Here is a 13,581-nt window from a genome sequence, read left to right as displayed (position 1 = left end):
GTATCATGTGTCAGATGAACAAAATCCTTTGTGGATTTTTAAAAAATTACTTGTAATATTCATTGTTGGCAAGAAGAATTGAAAAAAGTATGAGCTACTCAGGAAACACTTTTAAAACTATGTATGAAGGAGCTGGGCATGGTGGCACATGCCTATAATCCCAACAATTTTGGAGGCTGGAGGATTACACATTCAAAGCCAGCATTAATAATTTAGAGACCCCGTCTGAAAATTAAAACATTAAAAAAGGGCTAGGAATATAGCTCAGTGGTAGAGTTCTCCTGTGTTCAACACCCATACCCAAAACAAAACAACCAAAAAAAAGAAATATAAGGGTCTTTAAAATGTTTCCTTGGGCTGGGCATGGTAGCTCATGCATATAATCCCAGCCTCATGAGGTTGAGGCAGGAGGATCACAATTTCAAAGCTAGCATCAGTAATTTAGCAAGGCCCCCAAGCAACTTAGCAGACTCTGTCTCAAAAAAAGGCCAGGGATGTGGTTCAGTGGTTAATTGCTCCTGGGTTCAATCCACAGTACCAAAAAAAAATCTCATAAAAGTTCATCTGTTGCATTTGCTTCTTTTACTGTTAATCCAGAATACAGATTAAAAACTGGCTAGCCACCTGTTTTTATAAATAAAGTTTTATTAGCACACTTATTTGCATATCATCTATATAGTAGTTGTGATACTGTCAGTGGACTTGAAAAAAGTTATATAAAAGAGACTATATGTCTGTAAGCCCAAAAATATTTATTATCTGATACTTTTTCTTTTTTTTAAGGTGTTGAGGCTGGTTGCCTTATTCCACATTTTAGATTTCTCTTTCTTGTAGCAATGTTTGTTTTGTTTCATTGATATATTTTTGTTTTTAAGTGTGGATTGAACCCAGGGCCTTGCATGTGGTAGGTAAGCAGTTCTACCACTATCCACACCCCTAGCCTTTTTAAAATTTTATGTTGAGGGCTGGGATTGTGGCATAGAGGTAGCACGCTCGCCTAGCATGTGTGAGGCACTAGGTTTGATCCTCAGCACCACATTAATATAAAATAAAGACATTCTATCCACCTGTAACCAAAAAAAAAAAATTATGTTGAGACAGGATCTCACTGTGTTGCTAAGGTTGGCCTCCGATTTATGATCTTCCTGCCTCAGCCTCCCAAATTGCTGAGATTATGCCAATCTTTGCCTTTTTAGGAGTTATTTGTATAGCCTTGTCAAAATACATGATTGCAGTGTTGAACAGTTTAAATATATATTAATATGTTGCAGAACAAATGTTGATATTTAGGTTTAAAATTATATGTTTGGACGTGTAATTATTTAAATGTCTTGAAGAATTATGCAACTAAGTAGAAAGGGCAAAGGTCTCCTTGGTGGTAGGATGATTCCTGTAACTTGTCGTGTCCCAGTTTTCTGAGTTAATAAATACCTTTGTGTTGAGGGGTGGAGCTGGCAAATCATGCTCCCTTTGGGGAGGTAGAGGTGGTGAGTACGTTCTAATTTCCAGGATGAGTGATTTGAAGTACCAGGTGACAGTAATAGCAAAAAATTGTCCTGTGGATGCCCCATCCTGTTCCAGAAGTGGTGATTTCTGCTTGGGTTGTAAAACGTTATTTTGCCATGTGCTTTAATTTCAGGCCCCAAATTTCCCATGCTTCCTACATGTTAACACAGGCCTCCTCCCTGGCATTTGTTTGGGAATAGCATATAGAACCCACTGCCCATTATAGTCAGAGGAGAATTGTGAGAATGTGACCAGGGTACTGAAACATATTTGTAAGACCTTATTTTTAGGAAGCACAGATATAGTCTTTCCTTTAACTTAAAAAAAAAAAAAAAAAAATTGTGTATGAAAGAATTCCTGCCTCCCAAAGTACAGAGGTCTTTCCCGGCCATTTACAACCCCTGGGCCAGATTTAACTTCCACGCCTAGATGCCAGCATTGATAACCGCTGTCTGAATGGGTTCTTCCTGGTGGGATGTGTTTGTTCCAGTGGACCCACTTCTGAACTCTTCCAGATATCACATCAGCCCTCCTGTTCCCCAGTGCTGCGTTTCACTTGTCCTCTCTTTTTAGGTACTGCTTCTCCGAGATGGCCCCAGTGTGTGCAGTGGTTGGAGGGATCTTGGCACAGGAAATTGTGAAGGTAAAAAGTCACAATAGAGCCAAGCGTGGGTGGCACATGCCTATAATCACAGTGACTTGGGAGGCTGAGGCAGGAAGATTGCAAGTTGGAAGATTAGCGAGACCTTGTCTTGACATAGGGCTGGGGATGTATTGGCTCAGTGGTTAAGTGCCCTTGGAGTTAATCTCTGGTATCAAAAAAAAGTCACAATGGAGCAGAAGAAGGGGCATGATGACTTTATATGTGACCTCAGAGAGAACCAAGGAGCTGTCTGCTGGTATCTTCTGCTTAGTGTAGTTGCCAGTTCTTCTCACAGCTGTGTGTAATGTGTATCATTGTGGTCCTTATGTAAGAGGTGGACACTGGAGCTCAGAAAAAGGGACTCCAAAACTTTCGCTCTAAGCTCCATACATCACCATGAATCGAAGCCCCCGCCTCTTTTTTTCTCCAGTTTGTGATTCTGGGGAAGGAGCCCAGGCATTCACATGCAAGGCACGGGCTCTACTACTGAGCCACACCACCATTCCAAACCCACTCCTCCTTTTTAACCCACACACCAAAAGGGTATGTCTCCTGAGGGGTCACATAGCCAATAACTAATACAGCCTTTTTAGCTCTTCTGGAATATTTGGGTTGCCAAAACATAGCATTTTTCAAAATATATTTCATTTCCATTGGGGTCTTGCTATTTGGCAGTGTTAAATTTGCCTTTTTTGGGGGCTTGGCGTATATAGCTCAATAGCAAAATGCATGCTTAACGTGCACAAGTCCCTGGGTTTGATCCGCATCACTACTATTTTCTTCTTTCTTTCTTTTGCCTCCCACAGCTTCTTGCCTGTGTTGGTGGACTTGCAGTAATGATTTTTCCATCCCATCCCTTTCCTCCCCTCTCCTCATACAGGGGATTGAACAAGTGCTAGGCAAGTGCTCTACCTCTGAGATCTCCCAGCTCCTCTCTATTTAACAGGGTTTCACCCTGGATTGGCCTTGAACTTGTGATCTTCCTGCCTTAGCCACCTGAGTGCCTGGGATTATAGGTGTGTGTCACCACACTCGACTTGTCCTTTTCTTTTATGGGGCAAAGTTACGCCTGGCTAAATGATTCCCCCTGTTCATATATATGTCAGATTTGAGCTTAGAAGGACAGTTGGAGACCCAGCTCTCACCACTGTGTCTTGGAGTCTGTAAATTTGCTCTACAGACATTGGCTTCAATTGGACAATCTCACATATCTTCCTATGGTGTTTTTCTTTTTCCCCCGCTGTCTTTCCTGTTCTTCTCTTTGGACTAGATTCTTCTTTTGCCCAAATCCAATCAAATTCTATGTCCTGGGCTGAGAAGATTCAAAGTGGGGAGAAGAGAAGTGTGCTATGGCCACACCCACTTCCCCACTTGCCAAGTACTACAAGGCAGAAGCAGTTGTGATCACTGATTTATTTGTTTATTTACTTAGGGGAGGTGGTACTGATGATTGGACCCAGGGTTCTCTACCACTGAGCTACATCCATAGCCCTTTTCACTTTTTATTTTGAGACAAGGTCTCACTGTGTTTCCCAAACTGGCCTCAAACTTGAATCCTCGTGCCTCAACCTTCTGAGTAGTCAGGATTACAATTATGCCTTACTGATCCATGATTCGTAAAGGAAGAACTGAGGTACAACAGGTGGGGTTCTTGCCCAAGGTAAGAGGTGGAGGACGGGCTAGGGTTTTGGCTCAGTGGTAGAGTGCTTTCCTTGCACGTGTGAGGCACAGGGTTTGATCCTCAGCACCACAGAAAAATAGACAGACACACTTCTCTTTCATTTTATCTATCTACATTTCTATCTACTTTCATTTTATTTATCTACAACTAAAAAAACAAAAAAAAAAAAAAGGAAGAAAATAGAGGTGGTGGAGCCAGGCAGTCTGGCTTCTGTGATTGCTTCTGAGCACTCAGTCAGGCTTCAGGTGTTGCCCTCCACGGCACCCCACCCGAGCCCTGCCCTGGTCCTCAGCCTTGCTTCTGTCCAGTCTGTTGGGAAGCTGCTCTCTGTTTTTTTTCCTGTGGGGTGGAGAGTGGATGTGAGGGCAGGTGGCCTTGACCTCATTGTTTGCAGTGACTTCTGTGCATCTTAGTCCTAATGCTGCCCCCTCCTTCCTGCCTGCTGGGGACAGCTGTTGCCCAGCATCTTGTTTCTGTTTATCCCAGATAGCCAGAGTACTCTGCATTCTTGGTTGCTGGGTGTGTTTGGAATCTCCTCCTACCCTGTCCTGCTGGGAAGCACTTTACCTTTTGCCCTGGGTTCATCCCAGCCCCCCCCCCCAGTCTCTTGTCCCCACTGCTCCCCATCACTTACCATCCTTCCTGCCCTCAGCCATCTGGAGAGGGTCCTGCAACTTGAGGCCATCGTCTCAGCACCTGATGAGTAAGCATTAGGAACGGGAGGGCAAAGGTAGATGTCTATCCCCTTGGGATTGTCTTTCACTTCTTCCTTTGTCACATGCTTCCAGATACAGGTGTCATGTCATGCTTCCAAGTCATTCTTGGAGTGTTGGAGAAGTAGCTCAATGGTAAAGTGCTTGCTTAGCATGCTTGAGGCCCTGGGTTTGACTGCAGCACCTACAAAAATTTTTTAAAAATTATTTTTGCTTTTCCTTTGTCCCTATAGCAGGTCTCCATCCCCATAGTGGTAGAGGTGGTAGTGAAAGCCTAGCCACTATCCCAGGCTCCATGTTAAAATGGACCAAGAGAGGCACAGTGTCACTCTCCTGCTATCCCAGCTACTACAGAAGCTCATTGGAGGAATATTACAAATTTGAGACCATCTTGGGCAACTTTTTATTTTTATTTTTTTTAATATTTTTTATTTGTAGTTATACACAATACCTTTATTTATTTTTATGTGGTGCTCAGAATTGATCCCAGGGACACCTCGCATGTGTTAGGCGAGCACTCTACTGCTGAGCCACAACCCCAGCCCTGATCCTTGGCAACTTAATGAGACCCTGTCTCAAAATATAAAAAAGGTCTCAGGATGGAGCTCAGTGGTAGACCACTTAATAGAATACACAGGTTCAGAGTTCAATCCCAGTACCACACACACACACATAAAAAAAAGTTAATTAAGCTGGACGTGGTGGCACATGCCTATAGTCCCAGCTGCTCAGGAGGCTAGAGCAGGAGGATTGCTTGAACTCTGGAGTTCAAGGCCAGTATTGATAACCTGTAACTTGGTTCAGGGGTCTAGGAATTCCAAGTGTGGTGTGTTAGGCCTTTCCACCTGCCACATACCCATTGACAGAGGACCCCCAGCCCCCTTAGTAAGAACAGCTCACAGTTGAGAATTTCCTAGTTGCCAGGCATGCTACAAGCCTGGTTACATTTTATCCTTACCAGAAACTAGCAGGTAGATGTTGTTTATCTGCTCATTTATGTGCATACCTAGAGAAGCAGACCTCTTCTTGATCAAAGCTCCCTGTGGGCAGGGACCTTCTCAGTGTCTGTAATGTCTGTCTAGGGCAGTACCTGGAAAAGAGTAGATGCTTAACAAATTTTGCTTGGCTGAATAATCAAGTATCTGCTTGCCCCCATTTTATATAGTTTGAAGAAACAGAATGGGAATGGTTCTCAGTGCAGGGAATAGAGCATAGTTCAAAGAGGAGCCATTCGAGCCAGCCGCCATGGCACAGGCCTATAATTCCAGCAGCTCTGGAGGCTGAAGCAGGAGGATCTCAAGTTCAAAGCCAGCCTCAACAATTTAGCAAGGCCCTGAGGAGCTTATTGAGACCCTGTCCCAAAAAAAGAAAATTAGGAAAGGCTAGTGATGTGGCTCAGTGGTTAAGTACCCCTGGGTTCAGTCCCTGGTAAACCCTGCCCCCCCAAAGAAGGGAGAGCCTTTCAGGATGTTCTGACTTCCTCAAGGAGGTCACCTCTGTAAAGCTTTGCTATCACCTATGAACCTTTTCTTAGAAAAATGTATGTACATGTGTGACTCTGCATGTGACTTCAAGGAGTGACCCCATTTTAAAAATGCATTGTCTCACCCACAAGATGATGGTCTCTGTGGCTGGCTGACATCACCTGGGCCTTCTGGATTCCAGCCCTGGCCTGGCCTGGCCTGGCCTGTGGGAGAGCAGCTACATTGTGTCCTCATGAAGGAGCCTCCTTCTACATCTTTGTGTCCTTCAGTTAAATGTGTCCCTTCAAGTTGTAAAGCCTGCAGCCCAAGGAAAGTTGGAATGCAGTGCTGCCTTTCTTAGCTGAATGGTCATAATTATTTCTGTCATTGCCTCGTGGCGTTACTCTGAGCCAGGCATCATTCTAAGTATTTGAGGTACATCATCTGTTTTGATCTCCAGCTTAATAAACTTGTAATACTCATTATATATGAAGAAAGTAAGGTTCAGAGGTTAAATGATCCACCCAAGGACACAGCTGGCTAGAGACAAAGCAAAGAGAAATGACAATCAAAATTGCCTCCTGACATTGCCAGAATACCCCCTGAGGAGTACAGTCAATCCAGATTGAGAACAATTTCCCTACACTGCATTTATTTCATTTTTTAGAAGTATTTTTTTCCCCTCCATTTATCACTTTTAAAGTCCTCGAGGGTCTTGGATTGTGTCTCAGAGGTAGAGCGCTCGCCTAGCATGTGTGAGGCACTGGGTTTGATCCTCAACACCACATAAATATAAAATAAAGGCATTGTGTCCACCTATAACTAAAAAAAAAAAAAGTCCTCGAGTACAGTCCCCAGTGCTGCATGTGTAGCAGGTAGGTAAAGCACTTGAGCTCAACCTTCTTTGTTTTTCTTCCCAGGCTCTGTCTCAGAGGGACCCTCCTCACAACAACTTCTTCTTTTTTGATGGCATGAAGGGAAATGGGATTGTGGAGTGTCTGGGTCCCAAGTGAGTCCAAGACTTGGCAGCCCCAGAGACATTGACCGAAGCATGCTCACATGTATTTCCCACCCCCTCCCTCCACAAAGGCATCTCCGGAGCAGGGAAGAATGGAGTCATGGACTCCTACAGAGCATCTCCTGCAGGCAGGGAGGTGTGCAGATATGCTGCTTCCATTGCCAGCAGTTGCTGGGCAGGGGCACAGGGACTGGGCATGTTCATTCAGTACTATTTGGAACTTTTGGCCACCACAGGCCTGCTTGCTGCCCACAGGGCTATCACCTCAAACCACCCCTCTAACATCTGTATACTCATCCTGTTAAAGCGCAGCCCATCCTCTAGGGCATTGTCGGAGAGCCTGCAGGAGCCTCAGGCCTGTGGAGCCTCCTGCCTCCTTCTTAGGCTTGTTCCCCATCTGGTGTCATATGAGAGGGACACGGCTTCAGGTGGGGAATGAGGCCCAGGCCCAGTGATGACACTCAAGTGGAACCACAGTACCAAATTCAGACAGGTGCCCTTAGAAAAAACACGACGGGCGGAATGTACTTCCTCCAGAGTTTGAGATCATGAAAACAACAGGTGGCGTCTGGTGTGCAGTTCTTTAGTTTTAGTTTGGGATTAGTCAAGTTCCAGCCTGGATTGTGGAAGGGAAGAAATATTGCCAAGTTCTCTTTTAAGTTAAATATTAGTGGGAGAGCTTGTTTCAAAAAGGTAGATTTAAGCTGGGCTTGATGGCACAGGCCTGTAATCCCTGCAGCTCAGGAGGCTGAGGCAGGAGAATCTAAGTTCAAGGTTAGCCTCAGCAATTTCACGAGGCCCCATGTCAAAGTAAAAAATAAATAAAAAGGGTTCCAGTTATAATTCTGTGGTAGAGTGTCCCTGGGTTTAGTACCCAGTACTGTTTTTTAAAAAATCAAAAATTAAAAAATAAGAAGGCAGATACCTACCTGGGTCCCGGCAGAACTCCTAGTCTGGGGAGGAGGATTCTGCCATTGGCAGACCCCGTCACTGGTATGCACAGACCCTTGTATTTAAGGGCTGTATCAGTCCTTCATTTACCCCTGGAATTGTATCTATTGCTGTTTTACATATTTTTTACATGCTCCTTGGTTCTTTAATAAGGAAAGATAATAAAGTTATTTGCCTTAGGATTCGTGTGGTTTTCTTTCACTTCAGAAACTTCTGACAGGCTGATTGTGCCAATTGCCTGTTTTAAGAAATAGCACTTAATGCACTTTCAGTGTCTCAGATTTCTCCCTCTGTCACTGTTCGTACCACACTTATCCTGGTTAATGGAACAAGAGTTGGCTTGCTCGAATTCTAGAACATGTACATGCTTCTGGTCCCAGATTTCTGTTGAATAATTCAGCTAAATAGTGGCTGTTTTTAGTGGCAAAGATTAGTAATGATAATGAAAACGAAGTCAAACAGATGATGCCAATGCTTCTGTTGGATTCTCTGTGCAGCTTTGTGCTGAGCAAGAATGGGTGACCTCCGGTTGAAAGGTAAGCAGCATCCTGGTTCAACTGTAACCCCAGTGACGCAGAAGGCAGAGGTAGAGAAGGATGACAAGTTCAAGGCCAGCCTTGGCCAACTTAGTGAAACTCTGTCTCAAAATCAAGGAACCCTAGGGTATAGCTTTCTGGTAGAGGACTCGCCTAGCAGGCATGTCCATCCTCTGTAGGGCCAAAAAGAGCCCCTAGGTACTGCACTGCAAACACCATAGGTGGGAAGGGGCAGCAGCGCCTTGAACACCAGCTGCTCGTGAACCCAGTGTTCCATTTGATCTCGATCCAGCTCCTGCCTGCCTCCTCGAGGTAAAATAGTCTGCAATTTGAACAAGTCAGTTCTGTTATTGTCTTGCTGGGTCAGTGGGAGAGATCTGGTCTCCACTGGGAAGAGGAACTAGATTCCCCAGCCTTCTGTACCCTGCTCCTGTGCTGGGTGAAGCAGAGGCCACACTTAGGGCGGGCTTCTGTTCTGGGCACCGTTAACACTATTCATGGGGCTGGGTCAGCAATTTCACTGCTGCCGGAATCTCCCAGGATCTTTCACATATTTAGCTAATTATACCCTTAAAGTGTTAAGGCTTTGCAATGCATGGCCTTGGTCACAAGGGGGCGGAGGTGGGCCTGAGCAGATTAAAAGCAAAACTGCAATCTTTGAGGCTTTTCAAACTTTTCTTCCCTGTACCTCTTAATGGCAAGAGATTGAGTCACCCAGAGAGAATTGGGAATTGGGGCGCAGGAGGGACAGTGCTTGAAGTTGCCAGCCCTGGGCAAGAAATATTCTGCTTTCTTAAAATGGAAATATCATAAAAATACATTCACTATCTTTCCAGAACACTGAGCACAACCTGTGGTTGGTTTCTAGTACCTCCGGAAGGTATATCGCCGACTTGGGAAGGAGGGTCTGACCTGCAGAGGTGCTAGAATCCAAATGAAAGAAAAAATGAGCTGTCTTTGGGGCTGCCAGGTTCCTACTTAACACCACACTGATGTTTCTGGTGTGTATAGCAGCCAGCTCTCAAGTGCTCAAAGTGTTAAGGCTATTAAAGCCTCAAAGTGTGTTAGGGGACAGTTGCTACCCAAAAACCATGGGCAGCTGGGAGGGGTGGTACAAGTTCATCCCAGCTACTTGGGAGGTTGGGGCAATAAAAAGGGCCGGATTGGGGTGTGGTGGCACACATCTGTAATCCCAGCAGCTTGGGAGACTGAGGCAGGAGGATCCTGAGTTCAAAGCCAGCCTCAGCAATTTATCTAGGCCGTAAGCAACTCAGACCCTTTCTCTAGAGAAAATACAAAATAGGGCTTGGGGATGTGGCTCGGTGGCCTAGTGCCCCTGTGGTTCAATCCTGGTACCAAAAAAAAAAAAAAAAAAACGGGATGATGCTTGGTGATAGTGTCCTTGGGTTCAAATTGTTAAGGTCGGGGAGGAAACTACCTGCAAATGTACAAAACTACAACATGATAAAGATTTCTTAGTCTTGGGCCCTGTGTGATGGCACCAGCCTGTATTCCCAGCTGTTTGGGGATGTAGCTCAGTAGTAGAGTGCTCCTAGGTTCGGTCCCCAAGTTCTCAGTCCCTTCAGTCCCGTCCTACATTTTGGTGGTGGTAGTGGGGGGTGTTTGTGAGTCCAGGTGTTCTCTACCACTGAGCTACATTCCCAGCCCTTCATTTAATTCCATGCTTACCTGCCTGCTATCTTAAAATACTTGCAGTGCAGCCTGGCACAGTGGTGCATGTCTGTAATCCCAGCAGCTCCTGAAGCTGAGGCAGGATCACGAGTTCAAATCCAGCCTCAGCATTTTAATGAGGCCCTAAGCAATTCAGCAAGAACCTGTCTCTAACAAAATATTTAAAAAGGGCTGGGGCGCTGGTGTTGTGCCTCAGTGGTAGAGCGCTTGCCTGGCATGTGTGAGGCACTGGGTTCGATTCTCAGCACCATATATTAATAAAAAATAAAGGTTCATCAACAACTAAAAAAAAATTTTAAAGGGGGGGCTGGGGATGTGGCTGGATGGTTAACCCAAACTCCCACAGGGTTCAATCCCTGGTACAAAAAAATAATAAACTTCCACAGCTGTTATACTCGAATAGCAAAGAAGAAAACCACACCTCATCTCACAAATAAGGGATGGAAGAAGGGCAGATTGGGAAGCCTTTTATGTAGGATGCACTAGGAAGTCCCCAGTGTCCCAGCAGTCATGTTAGCGTAATGAGAATGGGCAGACTAGGGTATTACCTTTACAAGATCCGGAGATCTAGACGTCCCTGCCAAACATCACTTAGCCCCAAGTGCTGAGGAAGCCTTCAGCCACGTCCAGAAGGTCAGGTGGGTTTTGTTCTTAAGCTTATAAAACATTAAGCAATATACAAACCCAGGAAGTGAGGTTTCTCTCCACTGTATTATTCAGCCTGTTAGCGCAATATTGGCCACATAACGGGAGCAGCTGACCTTACAACTAAACTCGGGATTTTGGAGAAAATCTAGAGATGCTTTCTGAACATGTTAGCTTTATGCACTTTCACATCTCCCAAGAAGGTCGCTCTGATAACTGTAGAGCAGGAATCCTTCCAGATGGCCAGGTTCAATCATGGAGTCACCACCTATCTGATCGGGGTGACCTTGGGTAAGTATTTTTTGGTGCCTCAGTTTCTCCCACTGTGAAGTCAGTATAATATTCTGGGTCTGGGGTGTAGCTCAGTGGTAGAGTGCATGCTAAGCTTTCTCCAGGCCCTGGATCCAATCACCAGCACCAGAGGAAAACACATCATGTATTCAGATATGTAGGAATTGAGTTAATTCTTTAAGTAAAAATGCTAAAAAGAAAAAGAAATTGCTCAATGTAGCCATGCACACTGGCACTCTCAGTGATGAGAGGCTGAGGAAAGAAGATGCCAAGTTCCAGATCAACCTCAGCAATTTAGCAATACCCTGTCTCAAAAGAAAAACGGGGCTGGAGACAGCTCAGTGGTAGAGCACTTGGCTAACATGAGTGAGGCCCTGGGTTCAATCCCCAGTCCTGAAAAAAACAGTCAAAAAACAGCATACAAATTCATCTACATGAGCAAGGCCCTGGGGTTCTTTCAGTTGTAGGTGGACACAGTACATTTACTTATTTTTATGTGGTGCTGAGGATCAAACCTAGGGCCTCACATGTGCTAGTCGAGCGCTCTACCGTTGAGCCACAACCCCAGCCCCAAAAGTCATATTTTTTAAGGAAGGAAAAGTACATAAAGGGTAAGAGAAAGTCTTCCTTTTCCAGAAGCAAGCACTGCAGGATGGGAACATTTGGAGGCAGAACAAATTTGGTATTAGCTTGCCAGAGGTTGAGTTCACATGTAGTGGTGGCTTGGCTGAGATCCTTGAGCCTCATCCTGGTTCCGAAGGAGAAGACATAGATGACTTTAGATATCCCCTCTTTTGTTTGAAATCCCTCATTTTTGTTTTCTAGGAGCCCTTTGGAGTTGGCAGACAAAAACGTGGCCTTCTCTAACTGAGTCTGCCTCTTTTTTGGTGGTGGTGGTGCTGGGAATTTTCCACTTTTAGTCCTAGGAAATGATAGGTTTGGTTCTATGAAAATGAAGAGGCAGGGCTGAGGGTGTGGTTCAGCAATAGAGCGTGTTCTTGGCATGTGCTGGGCTCTGGGTTCCATCCTCAGTGCCACCAAAAAAAAAAAAAAAGGGAAGAGGAAGGAGTAGTTATGTGTCTGCTACAGTGGAGTGAACTCCTAACAGAGAACCCTCCTGCAGATAACTAGACATTCTAAACAAAACTAACACCAAAACCAAAACCCAGCTACTTGCAAGAAGAGATCAACACTGTGTGAGTATCTTGTGGGTTTTTTTTGTGGGTTTTTTTGTTTGTTTGTTTGTTTTCTGTTTTTTGGTACTGGGGATTGGAGGCACTCAACCACTGAGCCATATTCCCAGCCCTGTTTTGTATTTTCTTATTAATATTTTTTTAGTTTTTTAGTTGTAGATGACACCTTTATTTATTAATTTTTATGTGGTGCTGAGGATCGAACCCAGTGCCTCATACATGCAAGCCAAGCATTCTGCCTCTGAACCACAATTCCAGCCCACTATTTGGTATATTATTTAGAGACAGGGTCTCACTGAGTTGCTTAGGGCCTCGACATTGCTGAAGCTGGAACTGGCGATCCTCCTTACTCAGCCTCCCAAGCCTCTGGGATTACACATGTGCACCACCGCCTGGCTTTGGTGGGTTTGTTGTTGTTAGTATTTTGGTTTCTGGTTGATTTTTCAGCAACTTTAACCTGAGGACCCATGCAGTCCAGCCCCCGAGTAAAACTCAGGTGGAAACCCAGTTGCCTTACTGGTCTGCAGAACCAAAGGTGGAGGCTGGAGTGATCTTAATTGCTGGAAAGCAAAGAGGAAATTCTGGAAAGGAGATCTCCAAGGAGGGTACTAATCTTTGATGCACAAATTCCACCCAAGTCTTTTTCCGTTTTTTTTTTTTCTTTCCCCTTCTAATAATGGGAATTGAATCCAGGGCACTCTACCACTGAACTACATACATCCCCAGTTCTTTTTATTTTGAGACAGAGCATCAGCATCTGGGAATGTGGCTCAGTGGTCGAGTGCCCCTGAGTTCAATACCAAGTAACAAACAAACAAACAAAAAAGCCCAATTAAGTTGCTGAGGCTAGCCTTAAGTTTGTGATCCTCTTCTCTCAGCCCCCAGAGTAGCTGGGATTACAGGGTGCACCACAACCAGAAATTTCATAATCAGTAAAAATATCCAGCAAGGTGTTGAAATAGATAATTTGAGATTAAAAAAGAAAAGAAAAGAAAAACTTAAGAAAATTGGTTGCCAGCAGAAAGACACTACAAGAAATACCACATGGAAGTTTTTCAGACTGAAGGGAAATAATATCTGGAAAAACTAGAAACTTCAAGATGGGTAAAAGACCACTGGAAATGGTAAATAAATGGAGAAAGGTTTTATTTGTTTGTTTCAGATACAATATTATAGGATTTAAGACAATCCTCTAGAATTTTTTTTAAATCCTTTTTTTTCTCTTAATTTCTTGGAAATATATACTTTA

The 13,581-nt window shown here is 44.4% G+C and overlaps 1 protein-coding gene across 5 annotated transcripts in view; it reads left to right on the top strand.

Annotated features, from left to right (window-relative positions):
- Sae1 (SUMO1 activating enzyme subunit 1) overlaps nt 1-13,581 on the top strand; it is a 70,552-nt gene that overhangs the window by 55,132 nt on the left and 1,839 nt on the right. For 3 of the 5 annotated variants that reach the window (XM_046455504.2, XM_046455507.2, XM_046455506.2), the window contains 2 exons: nt 2,080-2,149; nt 6,927-8,157. In XM_046455504.2, the coding sequence (XP_046311460.1) occupies nt 2,080-2,149; nt 6,927-7,019 (163 nt within the window). In that variant the 3' untranslated portion in view covers nt 7,020-8,157. Of the gene's footprint in view, nt 1-2,079; nt 2,150-6,926; nt 8,158-13,581 lie in introns of those variants that run through there. The other 2 variants (XR_006854173.2, XM_046455505.2) reach the window with 1 other exon arrangement.

Source organism: Marmota monax, unplaced genomic scaffold, assembly GCF_021218885.2.
Source record: "Marmota monax isolate L192 unplaced genomic scaffold, Marmota_monax_Labrador192_F-V1.1 WCK01_AAM20220418_F8-fsc00149, whole genome shotgun sequence".
In the NCBI taxonomy this organism is placed as follows: Eukaryota; Metazoa; Chordata; class Mammalia; order Rodentia; family Sciuridae; genus Marmota; species Marmota monax.
This window is presented reverse-complemented; position numbering and strand designations above follow the sequence as displayed.